Raw genomic sequence first — 25,942 nt, forward strand, 5'->3', positions numbered from 1 at the left:
CTGGGGACATTGTTTATTAAAGCCTTTTGTTCAATTTACAGATTGAAACAAATAATTGTGGAGACGTTTGCAGCTACGGAAAAAACGTGTTTACAAAGTGGAATAAAACCCAGACTAAATACGTTTGGATTACAGCAGATCAAAACATACGAGTTTCTAACACAGCACAAAGGGCGGTCAACGCCATGAGGACAGGAGGGAAGGCGCCACTGAGTCATGGGTTTTATAACAATCTGGTCACTTGAGAGATTTTGGATAGTTTTACTCTCAGAGTCCTTAGCATGCAAGAATCTTAGAGCCACACTCAGCAGTGACCAGCCCTCGAGATCACAGACAACCCGTCCCGGGGACACCCACCTGCTCCTGACAGATGCTTCCTAGGAGGAAAGCAAGCTCCCTGAGTTCCAGCTGATATTCCATTGGAATATTTCTTGCTGCTTTACTTGGGTTTTGGTTTAAATGCAAAACCTGTCTGGACACAGAAATTGCAAAGCCCTGTTGGACCATCTCAGCTGTCCCTCCCACACACCCAGCACTGCTCTCTGCAGAGACATCTGTCTCACTCCACACGTCCTGCATGGTGAGGTTGTCACCTCTCAGAAGGTTATTCTGTAGTTTAACTCTGATGTTCTTGGGAAAATATACTCTGGATACTGGATAAACAATTCTGATGGCTGAATTGTGTTAACAGTACTTAGATTGGATATCGGGAAAAAATTCCTCCCTGTGAGGGTGGGGAGGCCCTGGCACAGGTTGCCCAGAGAAGTTGTGGCTGCCCCATCCCTGGAAGTGTCCAAGGCCAGGTTGGATGGGGATGGAGCAACCTGGGATAGTGGGAGGTGTCCCTGCTCATGGCAGGGGGTGGCACTGGATGATCCAGTTCCCTTCCAACCCAAACCATTCCGGGATTCCGTGATCTGCCATGGAGAAGGCAATTGTATCCCCTGCCCCACCAAGGGGAATTAAATCAGTGGAAAAATGGCACAAGAGGGATGAAGTGATGTTCCTAAATGTGAGCTCTCAAAAGCCTATGTAAACAACAATTTCCTATAATATCTTAATTAATAACACAATGACAGAATCAAGCCCTGTCTGTAACACTAAGGGGAATTTCCAATAAAAGATAACTATCACCATTTACAAAAAGGGACAGAATTAATCAACCAAATTGTTCTACAAGTTTACAAACTCCATGCAAAGGAAAAGAGCCATTACTGCAAATGGAATACCATGACTAAGGATCTCTTAGTAGCACAGAAGTATTTTCTTAACATCAGTAAAGTATGTTAACTAATATTATATTTAGTCAGCTGAACTCCTCCGGGGATTAAAGGCCCACTGTGCCTAACAAAACTTTGTCTTGAAACAGCCTAGCAAATGTTATTTTAGCACAAAGTATTTGATAGCTAATCATGCTATAAAACTATAAAATAAAGTTGTGTTTATTGGTACAATTAATCCCTCCCTAGCCCACAGGGCTACAAAAGAAAATGGGGGGATGAGGGAGTTCAGACCAGGGGGGTGGGGTGAGAAAGGAGGGATTATCAGGAAGAGGGAAGGACCAGGATTGAAGCAGTGGATGTGACTTCAGGGAACTATTCACAGGGAACTATTACTATTATTATTATTCCAGTTGTAATCAAGAACACCATCCCCATCTGGGAGTGCCTGAGAGAGAAAAAAGGCAAATTTCAAAAAAAAAAAAATCCCCCCCAACCAGAGCTGGACATTTATAGAACCCCACGAAGCACTAACACAGCAGCACCCGGCATGGCCACTGCACAGCAGAACATCCCCAGCCCATCCCAGCAAACACATTCCCTGAGATACTGCAAATCCCAATTCTTTCCCACTGTCTGAACCTGCTAAAAGCTTTCCCAACGAGGAACGACCTGGAGTAAAAAGCACGTGAGAAAAAACCCCCCAATGTTCTGTGACAGAAGAAACACATGCTTGAAATCCAGTAAGCACCTTAATTGTGGTTAATATGTGAATCAAATGAGGAATGTAAACAACACTAACACTCAGAGCCTATGCAGTGACTTCCCATTTTCATTTTTACAGCTTTGGCATTAATAACCACCAAGTGCTTACAGTTGCCAAAGGCTTCTCCTGCACTTCAAATCTAAGTTACTGGATATTAATGGATAGGAAATGTTTCTAAGCCAAACTGTGTAGTGCCTTCATCTTGAATTAAAAAAAATAACACACCTGAGGCCAACGAGGAGAAAACTTGATAAAATACAATTTTATACCGCTTTTCATTAATCTCTGTAGGGAGTGATGAGGGAGAACAGTCAGAAGTTTACTGTGAATCCCTCCAGGAGGCCTTTGGGATGGACATTTTATGCACAAAGAGCTATAAAATCTCCAGTAATTTAAGCACTGATCCACAGAACCCCAAATCACCTTTGGGGTAATGAACTATTCCCAAACTCCAAAGGAATTCAGCCCACAGAGGCCTGGTTGGTTCTCCTGAAGCCCAAGGCTGATGGCACGGCCGCTGGGCCAGGTGAGAGCACGTTCCCTCCCCGGTTCAGTCCAGGAATAAAACCTCTTCCATACACTTTGCAGCACATACAATTTGCATTTTTAAGGGTGATTAACCACATAGCCATAATTTTCTCACAGAAGTGTAATTTTTCTCTAAGAAGTGGCTACAGTTGCAATGAGGAAATGGGGAAATGAATGACAAACAGCGTATGGTGTGTTTGTGCATTCCTTATCTTAAATTCCAACGTGGATTAAAGACAGGAGAGCTCTGCTAACCCCACCTCATGTCACTGTGTGGGACTTGTGATCACTCTTTACTATTCCCACGCCACGGGCACCTGATGGTCCCAGCCCTAGGAAATGTTTTACACATTTTATTAATATAGGCCAAGAAGCTGCCAGACCCCCAAAATTCTGCTACGAGACTGGGAAGAGAAACTACAGGTGGCAAAAATAGCTGCCAAAAGCAAGATAAGAGTGAGACAGGCATGATGATTAGCCTGGGAAGTGATGATCACAGACATTTCAGTGTCCTCAGGCAGTTGTTGGACTGGCCACGGGCTCGGGTTAATATTTGTATTAAGGAAAAGCCCTTGGGTTCAATTGAGATCAGACAAATGTTGTGTGAGGTACTGTGCAAGCAAGTAGGGGACAAAAGCTCTCCTCAGGAGAGTGTCCTCCTAAAGTACACTGAGTATACTGTATTATTATTACAAGTAATTGAAATTACAAATAGTATCACCAGCACAGCATCTCTGAACACAGAACAGCAGCTCCTCGGTGCTGCTGGTGGTATCAATCTGCTGACAAAGGCAGTGCTAGCAACAATTAATATGCAGGAAAAATTGATAGATGGTGATTTTTCCAAAATAAATCATCGTTTGATGGAGTTGTTGCATTAATTCCAAAGATTAAAAAAAATAAACTCTCGGGATGGAAATAAACACAGCGCTTTTAAATGAACCTAATAACATGAAAGTAATGAGTTTGGAAAACAGATGTGGGAAAAGGCAAGTGAAGGCTACAATACACTCCACACAATCTGGGGAGGAATGATAAAAAAATTTACAAGCTGTTTTGAGGCCCGAATAAAAGGGGTAATCAAGGCAGGCTGGGTTATGAGCGGGACGGGCACAGCATCCTGCAGCAGAGACTAAGCAGAACACCTCACCCTCCTGCACTGTATGCAGAGGCTTTCCCGAGCTGCTGGAGCCCCTAATTCCTGCTTTGGCAGTTCATAACTCACAGCACGTACTGTAAGGCCTTGTCACCCTCTCTTTTCCCCCTGTTTGTTTGATCTTTGACATTCTGCCGGGGCAGAAAGTGCCCGTGCGCCGTCCCAGACAAAGCGTGGGGCAGCAGGGGAAACAGAAAAACCCAAACCAAATCATGAGATAACATAATACCCTAAAGAAAGATACCTCAGTGCAAGACAAAGTGCACCCAGAGGTTATTTCCATGATGCCTCTCCTGTTAACCATGATTTATGACAACATCTCTGCAAGGCACCCGCCGGTTCGCGGAGGACGTTCGTACAAAGCTGTTCTCAAAATGGCACTGTGAGAAAAGTCCCCTCTGCAGTTGTTTTACTTCTGCCTCCGAAAAGCTTTCAAACTGAACTGCTAAAGTTCAGCCAGCATCTAATTTTAACCGTGAGTTCCAGGAGAGAGTAAAGCTGGTGGGAAGATTACAGAGTTCCTTGAAGCTCTGACCTACAACAGGAAGAGAGTTGTCAGCCTTCATGTCTCTCACTCTAAATCCCAAGGGAAACAACACTGGCAGAATGTTTTATAACACGTTCCCACTGTAAAATTTTGTATTTGAGAAATATGATGCTTGCTCACTCCTTCTCCTGGACCTTTGGTGTGTCAGTAAAAACAGATGACCTTAAAATGAGTAATTTTAGTTTTGTCTTTACACCGCAGCTCGGGTACTCAGGGTTCACAGGGCTCTGTTTACAAAATCACAGAGAACTGATACTACACAAGAGCAACACATGCACCCACACCTTTAAAATATTAGCCAGGAGCTGGCAGCTTGTAGCAATGTAATAAGGCCTTTTTTCTGCCTTCTCAGGTTAACTCTATAACTCAAGAAATGCCCCCACGGAAGGCTGCAATCTGGGATTTTCATAAGGAAGGCTGAAAGGCTTCTGTCAAAGGGCCAAAAAGCAGCATCTGCAAAACAGCTCAGGAAAGAGAAATTAAAAATAAAATAATTGGATTATGATCTCCCAGCTAATGAAATCAGATACACTGTTTTTCCCCGAGTCATGGATTTTAGACAATGCACAGTGGTGCAAGCCTGGATCCTTCCTCTGCTGCTCTAACTGCCCACGGGATCAGGATTTCAGGTGTTGCACAACATCAGGAAGCAAACCAGGAATACAGCAGAGAAACTGAATCCGTTTTCATCCTGACAGTGATGAAGGTGTGGTGACAAATAACCAGCAACTGGGCAGGATATGAATAATAAATATGGGAAAACTGTTATTCCAGTAGTAGGTCTTTGAGTTCACGGGCAGCTGAAGGAATTCAGTCACCCTGGATCAGCTTAAATAACATTTTTACCCCTGCTCCTTTTCACTCCTCAGCTTTTCAGTCCCTGGGAATGATGCCCTGATACCTGAAGCCCAACTAGAGGGAAGCAGAGGAACCCCAGAGCTCTGAGCAAACCCACATCACCCCGTCCTCGACGCAGACCTCGGGATCTGAGCACGGCCGGGAGGGAGTAGAGGCAGGAACAGCTCCTGAACTTTCTCCTCTCCTCTATTCCTGCAGATAATGAAATCCAGAAACACTATTCTGGGACACAGTTGTTACAGACCTCACATTATCTGCTGCTGACCCTCGATTGAGACGTCTCTTAGTCAGGGATGATGATTTTTGCGCTCATGAATAATTAGTTTTGCTGGTTTTAAGGAAAAAAAAACCAAACAAAACCCGTATCTTTTAATCAGAATCTAAATGAAAAAATGCTAAAAGCTATTCCCTAACATCTGCCAGTTGAGCATAGATTTAGAAATAAAAAATCAAGAGGTATAGACTCATCTCAGGGAATTATGTGTTCAAATCCTCATTTATGGAGATGAGAATGGAAGTGTTAACGTTCAGAGTCTTCTGCTGCAGATCCGAGGCTTTAGGGTGGCTTAATGAGTCACTGTCTGAAACCAAGAACAAGCTGAAGTTCCTCCCTCACACACACACATGCACACACTGAATTTTGTGTATAATTACTCAGTTCTGAGTAATGACAATTTATTAGATTTTCCCATCAAGCGCGGGAGTTGGTAATGTACAACATGTTTCTAATACCCAGGGCTCTTTCCAAGAAAAGTCAGGAATTATTAGTGACCCAAGTGTTAGATGGAACCACGCACTTCATCCCCCCCCATTTCTCTGTAAAAAGGGTTTTGAAGTGAACCAGGGGATCCATTTCTAAGGGCAAAAGAGCAGTTTGAGAGCCCTGAAAAGAGTCTGTACAAATGACCAGCACTGACTTACACAGTGAAATAAAGCACAGCCAAAGGATAACTCTCACGAAGGAGTGACTGGAGAGCAATTGTGTTCCCCTTGTATTTAATATAACATATACCACTGCAGCACTTCAGAAAAATCAAATTTTATATTATTCTCAATACCTGGGGGTTTCCACAGAGCTGGCTGAGAGGGAGAAAGGGGGAAATGTGGGTAACAGAGATACTGAAGAAGGACTGGGTGTACTGGGTCACCAGCGAGTCCCATTTTGACCTTTTCCTAACAGAAAACAGCAATGAAAATGTCACCAGGAGTCCCAGAAGCCATGATATTATGAACTAAACTAACTCCTTGCCAATGCTGTTTTCCCTCACCACTGTGATCACAAAAAGCAGGAAAGTTACCATGTGGAGGAAATAATCCATCCCCACGGATCCCCTTGCCCTGTACAAGCACCAAGCCTGGTGGGCCAGTGGTCCACCCCCACCTTCTGCCACCCAAATGGAGACAAGGAATCCTGGAGAAACGAGCTGAGTGACACCAGCCCTGGACCTGGAGGAGACATCACCTCATCTGACCAACATTCACAGGGCTCCCAGCCTGGCCATGCCACCAAGTTGCCCCTCTTCCCTCACACAACAGTTCTGGGCATATTTCACAGAATCCCAGGGTGTGTTGGGTTGGATATTAAAGATTATCTGGTTCCAACCCCCTGCCATGGGCAGGGACACCAACTAGCCCAGGTTGCTCCAAGCCCCATCCAACCTGGCCTTGGACACTCCCAGGGACAGGGCAGCCACAATTTCTCTGGGCAACCTGTGCCAGGGCCTCCCCACCCTCACAGGGAAGAATTTCTTCCCAATATCCAACCTAAACCCACGCTCTTCCAGCTTAAGGCCATTCCCCTTTGTCCTGTCACAACACACCTAATTTATTACAGATCTTGTTGGGACAACACCCTCGTGCTCCTCAGCTCCTTCACCAAGAGGCACAGCTGGCACAGGCCCCCGGGGAGCAGAGGACAAGTTCTGGGAGCGGGTGCCACGTTCCCTCCCGCGCCGGCACCGAGCGGATCCCGGCGGACCGGCCGCGAACCGCGGCAGCGGGACCAGGCCGCCGCTCCATTCCCAGGCTTCTTTTATTTATCCATTTCTATTTTAATAAGCAGCCTGTTCCCTCGGCCCCGCCGTGCCTCCCTCCCCTCGGAGCCCTGGGTTATGTGAAAATGCGTGTGCCAAGCGGCGGGGGCGTGGTGAGGGCTCCTGGCTCGCCGGGACATGCTCCTGACGTACTGTGTGGTCAAGGAGCCGGGACTGGGGGGCCTGAACGAGGGCCAAGCCTTGCACTTCAGCTTCCTGACCTGGCAGCCATTCAGAGAGACCCTGCTAAGTGCTATTTCCTAAATACACCAGCTTTTCATAACAATCTTACCACATTGCTTTCCTTTACAAGCTCTCTTAAAAGAGAACTGGACTCCTTCTGGTTAATCTACACAGACTGCATTTGGAAGCCATCAGAAACTGAACTGTAAACAAAACGTTATTAATGTGTTGTAATCTGCCCTCAATGTTCCAGATGAAAAGAAAATGTTTTATAGTTTTGGAGTATACATTTTAATTGCCTTTTAAGAGTGCATATACTTTTAGTGCTCTCTGTTATAAAACTGCAGTATCTGTTTCTTGATAACTGTTGAATGATCTCAGCTATTTTTATTAGGTTTTCTCCCCCACCCTGGTCCCCCTTCCTTAAGCTACCACCACTGCAAGGCTTTTCCAGACCGTTCCTGATACTAGGCTGGCAAAAAGTTCCACGTCTAAGATAAACTCCATTATAAACAACTCCTTTACAACATCCCCTCACTATAAAAACACCCGGATCTAGAAAATTAGTTCTTTAAATGAACTTAGAATCCAGTTACTCTCGGTAAAAATCTGATCTAAATAAGGGCTACACTGAATTTCCCAGATTTTCAGACATTCCCTGCTTGGTTTGCTCTCAGTGCCTTGTTCCTGTCATGGCTGGAAGTGCTTGGGAAGGGATGCAGGAACTTGGCAACGGAGATTTCACGGCCACCCCTGCCCACTGTGGTTGCCAGAGCTGGCAGAGGGCACGTGGCACTGTCCCAGCCTGAGCCACTGAGAGAAGGTGGGCTCATGGTAAGATCCTGCCTGAGCTGTAAGTCCCAAATTCCTCATGATGCAATTCTCCCTCTGGAACTGGGGAGCAGAGCCTGGGAGGGTTTATTGTGCTCAGTCGTCTTCCCTCAAAGCAAACGCTGCCCTGGACAACGAGGCCTTTCGGTCCTCCTGGGATAAATGGGAAGGGGATCACAAAGTTACCTGGCAGGCTTTCGGGGTATCTCCTTACTAGAAAAGTACTTGATAAAACAAATAGAAACCCAGGGTCATAAAACTAACCATGGGCTTTGTCGTTCATGAAGCTGCAGTTTCAAAAGGCGAAGGGAACCCTTAAAATACTCCACTTCAGGAAATATCAGGATTTTTGACATCACTGTTATCCTGTTTGTATTAGCAAACGTGCTAGAAAAGAATGGACTTAGCTATCCAAATTTAGCTGTGCACTCCTTAAACCTCAAAGCCTGCTCTCCTAGAATTTGGTTCTTAAACACCTTCACTCTTTGTTTCTTTTGAAGGTAATTAACTTCTCAACCCCCCAACATTACCTCCAGCTCCTCCTGTGATGTCTCTAACACCTCCCTAATACTTTCTTGACTTGCAAGATACTATTACTTGATACAATGCAGGCCAGGATATTCCACAGGGCCTGGAGAACAACCACTTTGCAACATTTTCCTCTTTTAAAATATTTGAAGTGGCAGAGCCCCCCTCTCACGTGGGACTGGGATTCACATAATAACTGCAAGTGAACTGCAGTTCATTGTTGCTCTTTTGGTTCTTTTTATCTTCAAAATCATCAGTGCCTGTTAATTTTTTTTTTTTAATGTTGTTTTTAAAAACTTTTTTTTTTTTTTTCAGTATGCAGATGTGCTTGTGAAGATTAATGGACTGGGAACACTGAAATCTTGTATTAATCAACTACAAGGGAAGGCAACTGCTGAGTAAAATTTTCCACAGCGCTGCACACAGGAGTTTATCCAGAGAGCTCCTTGTCTTGGAGGATTTTTCTCCTGGGCCTTCTCCGAGGCAGTTTGGAATTCTGCAGTGGCACCAGTCATGGGTGACTCTTCCCTGCTCAACTGTTCCCTGAACAAGCCACACCACGGGGATCCTGTCAAGGGTTTATCACGGTTCCTCTGATCAAAAAAAGCTGATTTGCTCCACGTGCCAGTTAATCTCAGCAGCAGCCACCCCTCCTTGGAGGTTCATCCCTTCAGAGAGCAACTTTCCCATCAGGACCTCGGGCCAAGGAGTGAAGAGCCAGGAGAAGCAAAATTCCTTCACCACGAGGGTCATCAAGGCCCAGCACAGCTGCCCAGGGCAGAGGTGGAGTCACAGTCCCAGGAGGAATTTAAAAGATGTGGCACTTTGGGGACACGGTTTAGTGGTGGCCTTGGCAGTGCTGGGGAACTGTTGGACTCCGTGATTTTAGAGGTATATTCCAACTTAAATTATTCTGTGATTCTAAATGCCTTCAATATAGGTGATATGGAGAGAAATTTGCTTTCTGCAACAGGATAATGAAGGAAACCCAACCCCAAACCAACGACTGAGAGCGGAGTGTGCGCCCACATTTCATTAACGGATAGGTTAATTACACCAATTTTCTTACTAATTGGATCAGCTCAAACCTGCTGCATGGGAAGTGTCCTGGCAGACAAAAACGTTACCAGAATTACAAAAACAACTGGTTTCTCGAGTTATGTAATCCCCCCAATTAAGCAATTCCTCCACTTGTAAAACAAACCCAACCAGGGCCATTTTTGGGCAGTTTTGACTCATTTTCAGCACCGTGCTCCTTCTCAGTGCTGATGTCCACAAAATCCTGGCCCATCACTCGTGGCAGTTGGGTTAATGTCGGCTGAAATAATTGAAGAGGATCTGCCAGAGCGCTGGGAAAAGGTCCTGGTGGAAAGGAAAACCCACCTAAGCTCTAAATGCTGCTTTTGATATATAAACCTTTGAGGTTTGGAAAGGTTGATCACAGCCTGAAGAACAACCACCACCCGTGCTTGGAGCTTGGGAACTGCTACAAAGCAAAGCTTTCCTGCGGCAGCACAAGGCTCCAAACTCGGGTGGAATTTGCCCAAACCAGAAGGAGTTGGACATCACACAAGAAAATCTTTTCACTGATCACGTTAAATAGTTTGTCAAGGCAGGCTGTGGTGAAGGAGAAAGCTGCTGGCCCGTGACCAGTTCTCTCCCCTCACCAACAGGTCCCCACTCGAGTCAAACTGAAATTACTAAATCAACTGAAACCACCACGAGGAATAAATGTGAGTAAATAGTCTGATTCTATGAAATCAAAAGGCAAAACCAATTTTATCTTCTATTTTTAGCTTCCTGAAACCAAACAGAAATTCTATAATTTTTTAGAAAGTTAAAAAAAAAAAGAAAAAAAGAGAATAAATCACTGTTTTTCGTGACATTTTCTATTCAAAGCCCAGGGACCTTCAGAATAAGTATTTTTAAGGACTGTGCTCCTGACAAGTTGCATGTTAACACTGATTGAACAGTTCCTATAGGCAGCAGGAGTCCCCAAGTGTTTTCTTCTGGAAAGAAATCGCAGAGCTTGATGTGAAACAAAGAAACCCACAAAAATTATATTTAGCTGATCTCTGTATCAACACAATTTCATCTCCAGGGAGTTTCTGCCATCACAGCCATAATATAAAATTTCATGTGAAGTTCTGGAAGTTAAATAACATCCCACCTCCCAGTACATCCAACCCAGAGCAGAATTAAGAGTCTCCCTTCCCCTACATTTAATACCACTGAAGGTCCATCTGCTGAAAAAAGCAGATAAATGAACCCCCACTGCAGTTTGTAAAAGAGCACTGCTTGGGAAATAACCTTTTGAGCCACTGGAAAAAACTCTTGAGTTCAATCAACTTTATTTCCAGTACAAAAGCAATTAGATTTTTCCCATCAGAAATCAGATGAAGTAGTAAATTAGGATTTGCCAGTGATGGGAATTCTTAACTTGTGGCATAAATAGAATTTCCTTATTATTATTTTCGGCTTTGGCCATCTCTGTAAACCTCCCTTGCCAACACAATGTGTGAGAGAAAAAGCTGTATTACAGACTTATCGCAGATACCTACATTTAAATGGAATTTTCCTCCTTCTTTTTAAGCAAAAGCTACTTTAATTAAGCTTAAAACAACAAACAATCAACCTACAAGAACCAACAGTCTTGGCTGCTGTTCCATTCACCCATTTCAGCAAATCTCCAACCATTTGCATCCCTGTTCCCCTCAGGATGCTGTAGCTATTTCTGTGTGTGCACCAACCAGTTCCAAGAAATCAAAACACAGATAAAAATGCGACTTTTAAACTGGTTTTTGTACAGTCAAGGGAGGTGTTTTGTAACATGCGATATTAATTAAAATTAAATAAATTATAATGCATCCGGAGCATCCAGAGTGGCTCCTGCAGCAACAGCCTCAGAGACAAAATAGTTCAAAGTCTCTTCTTACTTAAATAATGGGCATTTTTTGAATACAGCTCATGCTCTGTGAGAAATACACTTTTCTTTCCCCAGTACAGCTCTCACTGCCTGATGAAACTTTACTGAGGACCCCTCCTGGCTTTGACTCCTCCTCCACCATGAACTTTCTTTTCTTTGACTGTGATTTAATTTGAACTGTTTTAATGTTAAAGTGAATATTAATTCACAATAAATCCATGATGCAAGAAATACAAAAGGTGGGAACTATAACTCCAAAAGAGCTGTGCAATGGTACCCAACTCGTGCCCTGCTTCCTTCTCCTTCCCTCCCTGGATGATCCAGGAATAAAGCTACTGAACAGAGGAGAAGGGAGAAAGAGAAGATGAACTAGATAAGGCCACAGATGGGAAAAATTAAGACTGGGAATAATTTCTGAATACAATACTGGCTACCTAAAGTCTGATCCAAGATTGTTTCTTAATTAGCAATGCAGGAAATATTGAAAAGCAAAGCTGCTGGACTGAACCTCTCCTGCAGACAGAGCCTGTTGCTCACATTTATCCATGGATCATTCCTGCTGACTCCTCCTTGGCAGCTGAAAGTACATTCAGACTGTCTGAGGAGAGATTCTAAAATCTGAGATTCCCCCTGTCAACAGCTCCATGACCATCCCATCTGCAAAGCCTCGTGGATCCTCTTCTGTTTGAACAGCAAGGATGTTTTTTGATGGATATTGCAGGTTCTACGGACACTTGGATCTAGGTTGTAAACCTGGGTCCCCTAAATCAGCAAAGCACCACTTCAGTCATCACACTACGGCACTACTTGAGTACAGACAAAAAGCAAGGACAGCAGATGTAATAAATACAGGATTTCTTCTGGCCAGAAACCAAATACTGGTGTTGGAAATTAAATATTGTCATGCAAAAGCCTCATCGGGGCATCCCTGCTGCTGAGAACTGGGGGAACACGGAGCAAGAACCTGATTCCTCCCCACAGCTGGGAGGAGAAACCCTCTGATGGCCTTCCAGGCACATGCCAGACAACCTCAAAGGAGACAAAGCCCAATATCTGCCCTCAGAAAGCAGGTTGGGTTCCTCCTCCTGCACCGTTCCCCCCTCCAGGCTCAACAGACTCCAAAAAAAAGTCAGGAGTTTTATGGGAAGTGGCCCAAAGTTGCCCAAAGTCCTGGTTTGCAGAGGGAGAAGTTCTCCCTTGAGCCAGGACCATGGAAAATGCTGAGTGCTGGACTGCAAAGCCAACAGGTCCTGCACCACAAATACCCCTTTTTAGAACAGCCACCACTTGAAAGGTCACGTTGTAAAGTCACTTGATTAAAATAGTAATTAAAGAGTAAACATTAACTTGCAATCTTTCCTTAGGTCTTTCTTACTTCCAGTTGGTATCATTCCTCCCAGACCAGGCTGCACCTTATGGATCTGCGGGTTTATCTTGATGAAAAATCTTTAACTTCTCGAGTTTTCAATGGAAGAAAACGAAATGTCCTTCCATTCAAAAAGACCTGCTCTGTGCTCTCTGAACTCCCACAGGATCGTGACTGCAGCACTCACATATTACCCAAATTATTTGTCACTGCTGGGACAAAAGTACCCAGAAACATGGCAAAACTGCCACGATAAAGGAAATGAACTCTTAATGATCGTGAACTTTTGTTCTGTGCAAAGAAGACAAAAGATAACTTCTTGCAGACACTCTGGATAGTCCTGACTGCTTGAATTTCAATCATTATCCCTCAGTAAGGTTTTTCAGAAAACGCAGACAATAAAAGACTTTCTTAAAAAAGAAGCTGAGATAAACCTGGGCACAAAAAGCCCCATCAGGTGGATCGGGGAAAGCTGGCGACCGGCCCCACTCCATGGCAATTAATGCAAAGGCATTGATTTGTTCCAGGCTGATGATAAGGTCTCGTGGTTTAATTTTAGGGGAAGAACTTTCATTTTCTGATTGGCAGTGAGAACTATTTATGACACAACCAGAAAGCCAAAGTTTGGCTTTGCAAGGGACTGATTGAAGCCAATCCCCCTCTGGAGGAGAGAAGGGAAGGCAAGTCTGAAATGGGCAACGGCACTCCCTTAAAATAAAACCCAACTTCTGCCTCACATCCCCTCCCTCCTGCCCACCCTGGAGCAGCTCCACGAGGATCTGAAGTTGGTATTTGAAGACATTTTTCCAGAGAGCTGAAAATCACCACAACTCCAAGGACCATCTGAGATCCTACACAGACACCAACTTTTTTTCACAGCGAGAGGAAATAACAAAAAGAAGAGAAAGTCAAATAAAACCACAGCAACGCCATCAGAAAGGCAACAGGGAGAGAAACAACAAGCTGCCTGTTGTATTCTCATTCCTTATCTCAGAGGAATCCTGGAGGGTCATGAACATCCACTCCAAGTGCCACAGCACCCAGCCCAGTGCTGGCACAGCAGCACGGACACACGGGCACGGACACAACTGTTTATCCCATTTATTGGCCTGCAAGAGTTTGCCTGAGCACTGACTGCAATATCTGGCACTCAGTTCTCCGCGTTCAAAGAGTTAAGCTCCGTCCTGAGAAGATAAAAATCTCCATTTTTACGACTTTGTACAGCTCCTACCCGAGGAGGACCCAGCTGCAACTGTAACATTCCAAGCTCCGAAGGTGCCAAGTTTTACTAACTATAATTTAACCGGCCCGGCTGACGCAGTCTCCAAATTCTTGTTTGGATAATCAGCCTTTGTTTAAATATGGACTGAAGGGGAAAAAAAAAAAAAAAAAAAAAAAAAAAGAGAGAAAGGGAAGAAAGAAAGCCCAGGCCAGCCTTAGCCTCCAGGCACGTCATGTGAGCTGATTACCCGCAGCAGTAGCAGACACTGGTGCACAAGAGCAGGATTATTTTGCCAGTATTGCTGTTAGGGTAACACAGAATCAGAGCTTCTCCCCCCAGCCCCCACCCTTTTTCTTTTCTTCCCTTTTCTCTCCCCCCCCTCCACAATTCACAAGTCTTCTTTCCAAGTTCAAATGAAGTTTAAAGGTGAAAAGGGCAAGAAAGTTTCATGACTGGCTGTTGAAAGAGGGAGAAATAACCAGGGTCTCCAAGTTTGCATACACTAAAAGCTCAACAATTTTGCATTTTGCTGCAATTCATAACCGTACAAATCCCCTTTGTTGGGTCTGTTTGGACTGAAATTAAACACTTGTTAATAATTTATAACTTAATATCATTAGAAAATAATAATAACTGTCAAGCGACTACATTCAACACATAAAGCAACTTGAGTGGCTCGTTAGATTATTTGTCACAGCAACAATTTCTATATATTTTAGCTTATTTCTACTGGGAACAGCGGTTAAAGAGCCACCCAGCTTGCTTGGAAACCATTTCTCCACCAGCTGGGAGCAATTCCCAAATTGCTGCACCTCACCCACATCCAAGTGATGCTGGCTCAGTTTAAAAGCACTTCAGGAGGTGCCTTGAAAGCGCTGGAGGAGGGATGGCCAAGGACCTTTGCTACTCACAGACCAAAAATGCATCCCCACAGCAACGTGGTGCACGTGGCTCACTCTAAATTCTACATCTCAGTGGAGGTGAATCAGTGTTTGGCCAACAAACCTACTGTCAAAATGAGGCACTTGAGAAAGAGAAAATTTTTATATTTTATATCTGCTGGTGAGGGACCTGAGCCCCACAAAGCACAGGGGCCAGGCACAAAGCTGCCTGGAGGAGCAGAGGGTGCTGCCTTCCCCAGAGCTTAAAGCAAACAGGAGAAATACTTGAGGTGTGAGGGTTTTTGAGGAGTAAAACTCACTTTTTAAATGTCACAGGCTGTGGTTGTTCTTGGAAAGCCAAGAGCCTTCCTGTGCTGGGCAGTTTGGAAAGATAGACAGAATCCCAGAATCTCAGAATGGTTTGGGTGGAAAAAGACCTTGAAGATCACCCAGTCCCACCCCTGCCATGGGCAGGGACACCTTCCACTAGCCCAGGTTGCTCCAAGCCCCGTCCAACCTGGCCTTGGACACTTCCAGGGATGGGGCAGCCACAGCTTCTCTGGGCAACCTGTGCCAGGGCCTCCCCACCCTCACAGGGAGGAATTCCTTCCCAAAATCCCATCTAATCCTGCCCTCCTTTAGGTTGAAGCAGATAAATATAAAAATAGATGGACAGATAGACAGAAAACCAAAGTATTCAAATAATCTTCAAATACAGGCAGTTCCCCTAAATCAGGAGGATTCCAATACCTTCAGGTGGAACAAAGCAAATCACATCTCTATGTACTTGCCAGGACCTTAAGTGATTAAAATCAATGTAATCTCCCTCCAGTCATGTCAATATTCATCAGCCAGAGTATCCCAGTCCATCCAAGATAAAAGCAGCCATGCAAATGTTCATTATAATGGACAAACTAACAGCTGGGATCCTCTGATATCAAAGATCATCAGACATCCCATCTATTTTATCACTTTTCTCTCCCTGTGAGTTCCTGTGCCGATTCTACTTTTGTTGCACGTTAATTTATGAACTTAGAAAACATCAATTTAAATACACAAAGCAAGAAAGTTGGAAGTTCAGATTAAAAAAATTAGTCTGCCCCAACCCTGAGTCGTGTAAACTGATTTAAGTCAGCGGTGCCACAACAACTGACATTGGTCAGGGAGCTGCTCTTGTTTTCATCTATTTATCTGATATAATTTCTAATTTACTTACTGAGTGAGTCTCTTGTCTTTTCATTCCTGTCAACTCCTCTTGATTTTGTTTCTTCTATCCTTATGCACAAATAGGCTTTGGGATCCTTTTTAAAGTGACCACGTAAATGAGAAAGGCAATAAGAGAAATTGTATTTGATTTCATTTTATTTCATTTTTAAAATCTCCTGTGCTTGGCCCAGAAATCAAATGGTGCCTAGAGAGGAACCAAAAGATGCCACTCTGGTTGGTCACAGTAGGTCCTTATAAGTTGATTTTTTTAGTTCTTTAATCATTAGTTAAATGTGGAAGGTTTCCTTTTGTGTTTTTTTTTTTTTTTCCCAGTGAATTCTCTCAAACACACGGGAAAAAAAAGATATGAATCGATAAAATTGATCTATGCCATGTTTTTACTTGAGAAAGGATTACAAGGTTGAATCTTAACATTATATACTTAAAACCATTTCTCGTTCCGCCGCCTTTACAGCTCCAAAAAAAAATGTACATTTTGGAGACAAAGGCCTTTATCCTCTTAAAGGCTGTGGATTTCATGCCAATCTCCCAATGTAAAGCAGACTTCAGGCTCAGACCCCAGAGAAACGGTCTCGGAAAGATTAGATTTTCCACCACAAAATAAATCCCTCGTGTGGTGAACCATCCAACACCTCCTTCCTCCCAAGTGCTTGTTCGACACCGAGAAACCCCCCTGGCCCGGCCCAGCCCTCTCTTCCAAATGGAAGTGGTTTGATCATTCCTCTGCTCCCCTGCCAGCCACTTTTTTTCCATGTGTAAAATTTCCAGAACTGTCACATGTACCTGAAAATCTATTGATTTTTCTGGGAGGGTTTTTTTTTTTTTTTAATTCTGTATCATTTTGTGACACAGAATTAACAGTTTGCTCTTCATATTAATGTAAAAATTTAATTCTCCTGGGTGATCTAATGTAGGTAAACTCACTATGAGTGATAGATGATGAACATAGTGAAAAACTCTTTTAAATCAGCAAGGTATTTTTAAGAGTTGCCCATCAAAGGTGTGCACCTCTAATAAGGACAGTATTAGGAACAGTATATTACATGGAATTAATTTTGCCAAGTATCTGGCAGCTCAACAAATACAAGAGGAAACTTTCTTAAACCACCCCTGTGGTAGAAAGGTATTTTGTCAATCATCCCCATACTAGAAAACACAGATTTTTCAGGATATTTCAAAATCCATTGACGGTAATAAAGTAGGACAAGCAAGGAAAGGAGGGAAATATAGACTCAAACACAATGTAGCTGCTGGGGATTAAATCTGAACACCACCAAAGCCACACAAAAAAGAATGAATCCAAGAATCAGAAGATTAAAACTGCATGTAGTCAGCGTGGGATTGGTCAGCTCCAGATGGAAACTTTCTTGACAACACACAGTTTAAATTCTAGTCAGGACCAGACCGTGATTAAACGCTCCCACAATTTTTTGAGCACATCACTTGTTTCCTACTGGCTACTGAAACACAAAAGACATCTCCTGCAAACATATAACTAGAAAAAAAAAAAAAAAGTGCAAGTAAAAGCCATTTAGGTTTCCAGCAAAGACATAAAAGCAAACCAGCTAATGGACATCCAGGGTAGTCAAATCACTTCTGCAAAATCCATTAGTTACTGAAAGTTCTGGAGGGCTCAGTTTTTACAGTGAAACCTGTAAAAACTCAGTATCCAGTTTCTCTGTTGGGACACTGAGGTGTGAAGATCCAAACGAGGCTGGAACTGAACTTGTATATTTGAACCTTTTGAACTCCATCTGCCCTTCATAAATTACTTTACCACCGGCTTTAACACGTTCCGAGCCCTCCGCGCAAGAGAAAGGAGGAATCGCTGAAATAACTGGAAATGGAACTCACTTTCTAACACTTCCAGTGGAATTTGCCTGGGTTCAAAAGACAAGCACCTATAACTGAACCGGGGGATGAGAAAAAGCTTCCAGACAGGGCAGTGAAATAACATCTGTGTTCACACCGCGAGAACAAAGCAGCAGATCCCCAAACCCAAACCCAGCTGAAGGGGATGGAAAGGGCCCCGGACAGGAACAGACAGTTGCATCTGGAAACACTGTCAAATGGAAGCAAATCCCACAAAATTCCCAGCTGATGCAAGAACTTGGTGCTGCACCTCAGACAGGGCCGTGCTGCTCTGGGCAGACGTGGCTTTGTGATGCTGGGAGTCCTCACAGGGAGAGGATCACCCACAGGGAGATTCACCCTCTGAGGGAAGCTGGAACAGCTTAAAAATTAATCCAACTGCAAGATAATGACCATAAAGATTCTTCATTAGTTCTGAGGTGCCTTAAACTGAAAAAAAAAGAGATCCCAGCAAAGGAGGGAACCCAAGGGCAGCTCAGCAGCTCAAACACGACGTTTCCTGCTTTGCAGGGACTGTGAGCAGGTTCCTCCTTGTTAGTTTTGAGGCTGCCAGCATGTTTACAGACAGTCAATCACAGGGATTTAGGAGAAAAACTAAGGCTTTATTTGAAGTCCAGAAGAATGGAAAGGCCGGTTCCCAAATGAGACAGGGCATTATCACAACCAAAACAACCCACAAAGCAGATACTCCTCCTTCCTACACCTCCCCAGCCTGCCCAGAGCTCAGCACCCAAAGCTGTGTGCAGGAACACAGAATCCAAAGCCTTCACAGGAACTCTTCAGCTCCTGATTGCACAAGGGATTTCTCTGGGTTCAGGAAAGTCACCTCATTTTTTTTTTTTTTTTCCATCTGAGATTTGTCATTTACAAATGAGGAAACTGCCCATCTCAGAGGAGAGCTATGAGAATGTACTTTCAGGAGGTCAACTAATATAAAAATACTGCTTTTCCCTCTGGATTAAAATGTTATCATATTATATCTGGACACTGTATTTCAACTTCTCTTTAAAGTGATCTTGCTAAGCAGCAAAGGGACACAGCAGCTCCCATTTACAGGTCACCTCAGGTCTCCTGAACAAACCATGCCCCGGGGTTTTAGTGAAACTCAGGAATTCCAAAAGCAAAGCACATTGCCCTCAGTCCAAAAAAACGCTTCTGATTCGCAGAATGACACAAATGTACAAGAAAAAAAAAAAAAGGACGCCTGATTATTTTTTGTAATGGATGGCTTTTAGATGGGCAGAGCACACTTACGCATTTCCTAAACCCCCAAACGAGGGCTTTCCAACAATGGCCTTGTGTGAAGGGCTACTTGCTTATCAAAAAGACTCAGAAAAAAGGAGAGAATTTCAGGGGTTGAACTCTTGAGTTTTAACCCTGGACAAGGAGTCAGATGCTGCACCAGTGTGCGCTCCTGGGTGCTGTGGGCAGGCAGCCTGCCCCAAGTGCCCGTGCCCTGAGACACGATGCCACCACAGCTCTTTAATCCTTCAGATTGATGAAGCTGCATGAAATTATTTGACATTTCAAAAGCAAATAAATCATAAAGAAAAACGACAGAGCTCTCTGACTTTCTTCCCATGAAGATCCGTGTCACAGTTTGCCTGTTTAAGCAATAAGGAATAAGATACGTGAAAAATCTTATTAAACGTGTGCTTGCAATTTATTGAATTACCATCTCCATTAATTATGGCCCCTAATGAGACATTACAAGTGCCCATATGGACAGTCCAAGCCAGATGAATGAACACAGATGTCAGAAAAAATGCTCACTAAAGATCAGGTAATTTAACCTGTTTTACTTCCCACTTGCACGAAGGAAAACTTGTGGTTTTGCATTCCCTCTCCACCAGCACAGACTGGCTTTTTTTTTTTAACTTGGTTCCCAGCTTGGAAACGAGGCATGGATCATTTATAGACTTCTGAGGTTTGGTGCAGCACTTTCTGAGGATCACTTTGCACCATGGCACCACATTCCAAACCGGAGGGACGCGGGTACAAGCCTTTAAAAAACCAGGCCGACAGCCAGAGTGGTCATCAATAATTCTTGTTTAAATATATTAGCAACATAATTTAAAATAATCCAAGTATCCCACCATCATGCACAGGATCTACAGTCATTTGCATCCCATCAGCCACAAAGGACCTACATTTCTGACATTAAACAAACAGTAGACAAGGCACCAAACCCAAATCCCAACAGGCCCCTCGCCAAACCCCGTCCCATGGAATCCAGCTGTTCCAGGAAGCAAAGGTATCCATATCCCAGCTCGTATCCCTTGGAGTTCATAGGTTTTGGACTCAGGAGCAGCAGCAATAGGTAAAAGCAGGGGCTGATCTCCTCTAAGAGCTACGGGTTCATCTGCTGGGGGCCTCACAGAAGACCAGAGCTCAGCCCTGCCCGATGCAAACGTTAAGTCACAAGAATAACATTACATAATGTGCAGCAAAACGTTCATTTACAGGCATCAAATCAGGGTTTTTTTTGTTTGTTTTTTTTTCTCCTATGCTACAACACACCATCCACAGGGTGGGATGGCATGAATGAGCCAGTGTTACAAACGTTTCTGGGTGTTATGCCACTTTTGGTTTATATTTTGTTTCGCTGGTTGATAACCTCCCAGCCCAGGAAAACCATGCTGCTGGTGAGGTACTAAATCACACCAAAAGAGCTAAGGTTTTTAGATGAAACAAGAAGCTGATTACACATGCACCGAGGATACCAGTCACTAAGCGTTTCTGGATTGCAGGGATAAGATACTCTCTTTGCTTATTACTGCCTCCTTGATCCAAAGAGATTTAAGCAACTGTTTTCAATTAGATGTTTTTTAAGCTAGTAAAACTGCATCCATAAAGGCATATTTATAGAACAACTTAAAACTAGAAGAATTAAAACGGCTACAAAACTGATGAATTCCATTCCCCCACCAACCCCCCCCGCCCCCGAATCGTTTACTGACCATTAACGAGCAAAAAGCACTGCAATTTTAAGAATTAATCCACTGTTGCAAAATTAAATCAGATACACTAGGAGGGATAATGACAAACTGGTGGCTCCAGCGTTGTCAGTTTGCGGGTGATACAAGTTCAAGTCGTCTGTGCTAGTGGCCACTCTGTTGGAACAAACATGAACATAAAAGGGAACATTAAAAGTGCAGCAGCACCAACTGAATCAATTCTGTCACTGAGGACGCAGCCTATAAGTGGCAGAGGGTAAATATTGCATTTTAGAAATGACCTGCCCAGTTCCGAGGCCGCGAGACCTCAGAGCACTGAACTAAAGCAAGACACAGCCATGGAAGTAAATGAGAGAGACTATCCTTCATTTCCCTCTAAATTCCAGAGCACAGGAGCCTGGCAGCGTGGCTTTGCCACACATGACTTGCTTTCAGCCCCGGGAACCCATGACGGACGTTCTGAGATCTGCAGGAACAAAACCCAGCTTTGATAGTTTTCACCCGACAGCTGCTTCAACAAAAAATTTGCCTAAAACACTCTGCAGCATGTGACTAGAAATCCCTGCAGGACGAGTCTCCTCAGCTCTGCTCGCTGAGGAACACACGGCCAGGGCAGAGGCTTCCCCACGAGCTGCTCAGGCCTCTGCCAAAACCAGGAGCATCACCGAGCAGCTGCTCACTGACAGCTCAGATCCGTACCTGGCTGGCCCAGGTTGGAGGCAAAAAGCCTGGTGAGCAAACCCTGCTCCAGCCCTGCCTCAAAATCCACCTGGAGAAGCTCAAGGCATCCCCAGTTTCACCTTCCCTACGAGCCCGATTTGTTCCTACCTAAGCACATCGTCAGGAAAACACTTAAAAGCACATTAAGAGATTCAAATACATCACTTAAACATACATATTTTATACATTTGATACCCTTCAGGATCAGGCCATAAACACAAATGGATATTACAAAGCATGAAGAAGAGGCTCAGCTTTTTCCTGTCGCTGTGGCCTTGGCCTGGGCACCCTGTGGTGGGTGCTGTGCCCAGGACAGCCTGGGAATCTCACTCCTAAAGCACAAACCTTCATAGGGAAGCACAAGGATATTTTATTTCTTATTTTCCTTTTTTTTTTTTTTTTAATTGAGCCCCTGCAGCTCACATTAGCTTCATGTGCTGAAAAAGCACAGGCTACATAAGGAAATTTTAGCAATTATTTGTGGTGAATTTACCTACAGAGTTACACACAGGGTCTATTTTTAAGGAAACTCTTAAACCCTGAAGCAAGGAATTGCCCCTTGGCTGTGCAGCACCTTGCCTGTCCCCAATGGGATAAAAGCCCATTTGGGAATAAAGGAAAGGAGACAGAGAGAATTCAAGTAGTGACATAACCAGTGCAATCCTACACTGGTTTCTGTTCCATGATGTTAAAGAAAAGCTGCAGTTGATGGATTCACCCCTTAAATCTCTCTGTATTGATCCTGCACAGCCCAAACCTGCCTGGATCCTCACACACCTCCAGGAATCACATCGTGGAACCACTGAATCATTCAGGTTGGAAAAGACCTCCAGGGTCACTGAGTCCAACCAGAAGATCCATAACTCCATGGGACACCCTTCTGAATGAACGTGACTGTGATTTCTGATTGATTTGGATCTTGTTTACAAGATCCTGTTTACAACGTGTTAAGAAACAAGATTAAAGATAATACATCTTTGTTCCTGGGAAACTCAGGAATAGCAAGGCCAATCCAATGCCTTTTATTCACTGAATATCTGTTTGCAGGGTTAAAGGATGGCTCCTGTGAGAAGAAGTCACAGGGTAGAACCAAAAGCCAAGTTTCATACAATTATATCCAAATTGGCAGAGCAAAATACGAGATAAAAGTGAACATAAAAGCAAGTGAAATAACACGGACAGCGAAGCAGCAAACAATCTTTGCCTAAGGCACAACACTAATGCAAGACTGACTTCAAAGCAGCAACTGAACCAGCACAGGTGACAAACAATCTGCATAATAATAATAAACTTCAACCAGCACTGGCTCCTTTTTCTTCCCTTAGTCAGGATCCAACCCAACGGGAAGGAGCAGCACGTGGATCACCATCACCCTCAAGTGCATTCTGACTGTGGGATGTGGCACTTGGTGCTGCAGGATGAGGGGAGGAGAAGGAGGAAAAAGGAAGGAGAAGGACTTCCAGCTCTCATTCCTGGCTCTGAGGCTCTGGCACACCAGGTACACCAAAGCCTCCAGTGACCTCAGGTCTCAGGTCCACGGGCGCCTCACTGGAGTGTTGTTATGCACAGATAAATAATGTTTGCAGTCTGAAATACTTCACGTGAACACACAGCTGAGCATAAAGCTCTGCCACTCAAAGAGTGCTGTCAAACAAATACTGCCAGATTCTGTGACGCCAAATACGAGGTTAGTACATCCTACAAACTTCTGGCTCGATAATAACCTCCAGAATTTCAAACAGATAATCCCCAAGCAAGTTCTGCTCTTGCTCATAAAACACTTTTAACATTTTTTTTTTTTCATTTTGGACATTGAACAATGTATATAAACGAGATACAGCACTTTGGCTACAAGTTTCCTGAGAGAAGTCCCCCGCATCAGAAGCTTTATTCTGCCTATTTCTTTTTGTTTTGCTAATTGTAATTTATAATGAACCTTTTCCCCAGTAAGCTGACTCAGGGAAAAACCACTCTGAAAGGCATCAGCTACTGATGAATTGTTTTTATTAATTAAGTTAGAGAAACAAAACCCACAGTTGGTTTTCAGTGCTGCAGCTCGCAGCAGAACCCACAAGCTTGGAGGCAGAAAGAAGTGTGAAAGTCAGAGCTCTGCTCTGCTCCATTTACTGGGGGGGCTGAAATCCCACGGGCAAGGGGGTTTTCTCTCTCTCTTAACCTAAAGATTTGGTCCTTGGAGCAGCTGCTTTGGACTTAAAGAAAGCACCACAAAAGCCACTGCCTTAAAAACTGCAATAATGGGTATTAGGCAGAAGTAGCTTTTATAACACACTGATATTGGAGTGGTTCAGCTCGCGACGGGCTTTGCTGAGAGAAGAGTAGATGGAAGAATAGAGTTAAGAAAAGCATTTAATCCTGGTGAGTCCCAAAGACCTTCAGATTTTCCCTTGAAGTTTTAGCAGCCAAGAGATTCAAGTTTTATTTTCACTCAGGATTTGAGACTGAGGACATTGAGGAGAATCTCTGGATTTAGGACATTTAACCAGCCAACAACTCCGGCTGCTCTCGGTGCTGGGACATCACACCAAGGAAGGTGGGGTTCCCTTGCTGGGATTTCTCCCTTTGAACATGTAATAGATGGAGCAACTCATAATTTTCAGTAAAACTTTGAGATTCCCTTATTTAAGCCAGAATCCTCTTAGAACAGTGATATTTTATATTACGAGCCCTATTTATAACCAGCCTCTACCTCTGGCCATCAGCTCTTCTTCTGCTTGCCCACTCACCACTCTTCTATCCAATCTCACTCATCTTTTATGGAAAGGACCAAAATACCCTAAAATGTGCACATGCAATCAAAAGGAAGTTTATTCACACAGTTAGGACATGCTTTTTCATGCACTGCTGGTTACTGGAAAGTTTAGCTTTTGTTAGAGGATAGAAATAAAGCAAAACAGGAAAGTGGATATTTTTCTTACTTATTTCAAGTGTACATATTTTGGGTAATTTTATTTTTTCCCTGTGACACAGAATAGAGACTCTTCTTGGAGTCTGTAATAGCCCTCAGCGTGTTTTCCACCAAGAATGCAAAAAAGAAACACTTTTTCTGAACAAGTCATGGAAACTGGTAAATTGAAGACACAAGCCCTCATTGAAAACCTATAATTTTTTAATTAAATTTACATGTCAGTGGATCTTTTGAGCTTGGCCTGTATGTTTTTTATAATGTACGTTTCCCGTGCTTTTTTCCCATGGGTATTTCTGCACTATTTCTAAACTGGGATTACTCAAGTTGAAGTGTGATAAAGGGCACATTATAGTTATATTAAGCAAAATGGGGAGGAGAAAGCTTTTCCATAGTCCAAAGAAAGCTGTGCCCAGAGCTTCATTTCTGGTAACAAGCAGAGCAAGGCAACCAGTCAGCTAGAAAGGGCTGCCATCAAACCAACGCTTTGTCTCGGGAAGGAGGGATTCATTCCACCCCGCTCTGTTCTCAGCTAAAAAATAAAGGTTGTTCTCTCCCAAAATCGTTAAGTCCTGCTCTGGGGTATCATGGAAAACATGTTGTGAGCTCCCTGTTGTGCACTGGTGTAAGTTGTACGATTCCTCTTTGGAAGAGCTGGCGGAGAAGGGGGGATTTGTGAACGCGCGTTGGGTTCCCGGCTCATCCCTCCGCTCCTCCCAGCGCTTTCACGGCCGTGTCGTTGCTCTTCACAGCTCCCCCCAAAGATGCAGGAGCTTGCACGGTGCCCACAGTGCCTGGCCCAAATCAGAAGGACTTGTCAACAGCGCTGCAGCCTCCGAGACAGGCAGCAGCTGGATGGGGAAGGGAAGGGAAGGCAGGAAAGGAGGGCACGTCAGCTCAGAGCGGCAGAAAAGGTTTTTCACGGCAGCTATTTGCAACCCTCCAAGGAGCTACAGAGGCTGCCCATTAAAACCCTGTTAAAACACTTCTGATGTTGTCAGCAGTGGAGGGCTGAAAGAGCACAGTGATCACTGAGATACTATCTGCCTCAAGCAGTTCACTGGTACTGTCAATAATATGAGCAAGAAGGTACAAGATGAGCAACAACCTAATTCCTACATCAAAATTTCATAAACTCCCTCAGCTGGTAAACACTGGAGATGTGGGCAAACACAGGCCAGCCAATAAACCACCCAGA

The 25,942-nt window shown here is 43.9% G+C and overlaps 1 protein-coding gene across 9 annotated transcripts in view; it reads right to left on the bottom strand.

The window, feature by feature from the left end:
* BCAS3 (BCAS3 microtubule associated cell migration factor) overlaps nucleotides 1–25,942 on the bottom strand; it is a 317,385-nt gene that overhangs the window by 82,631 nt on the left and 208,812 nt on the right. Inside the window, exon 24 of one of the 9 annotated variants that reach the window (XM_039381065.1) lies at nucleotides 20,171–21,257. The exons of the other annotated variants lie outside the window; for them this stretch is intronic. Within the exon in view, the coding sequence (XP_039236999.1) occupies nucleotides 21,232–21,257 (26 nt within the window). The 3' untranslated portion in view covers nucleotides 20,171–21,231. Of the gene's footprint in view, nucleotides 1–20,170; nucleotides 21,258–25,942 lie in introns of those variants that run through there. 9 annotated transcript variants of the gene reach the window in all.

Source organism: Pipra filicauda, unplaced genomic scaffold (genome assembly GCF_003945595.2).
Source record: "Pipra filicauda isolate LSUMZ 115617 unplaced genomic scaffold, ASM394559v2 scaffold211_size2331000_pilon, whole genome shotgun sequence".
NCBI lineage: Eukaryota > Metazoa > Chordata > Aves > Passeriformes > Pipridae > Pipra > Pipra filicauda.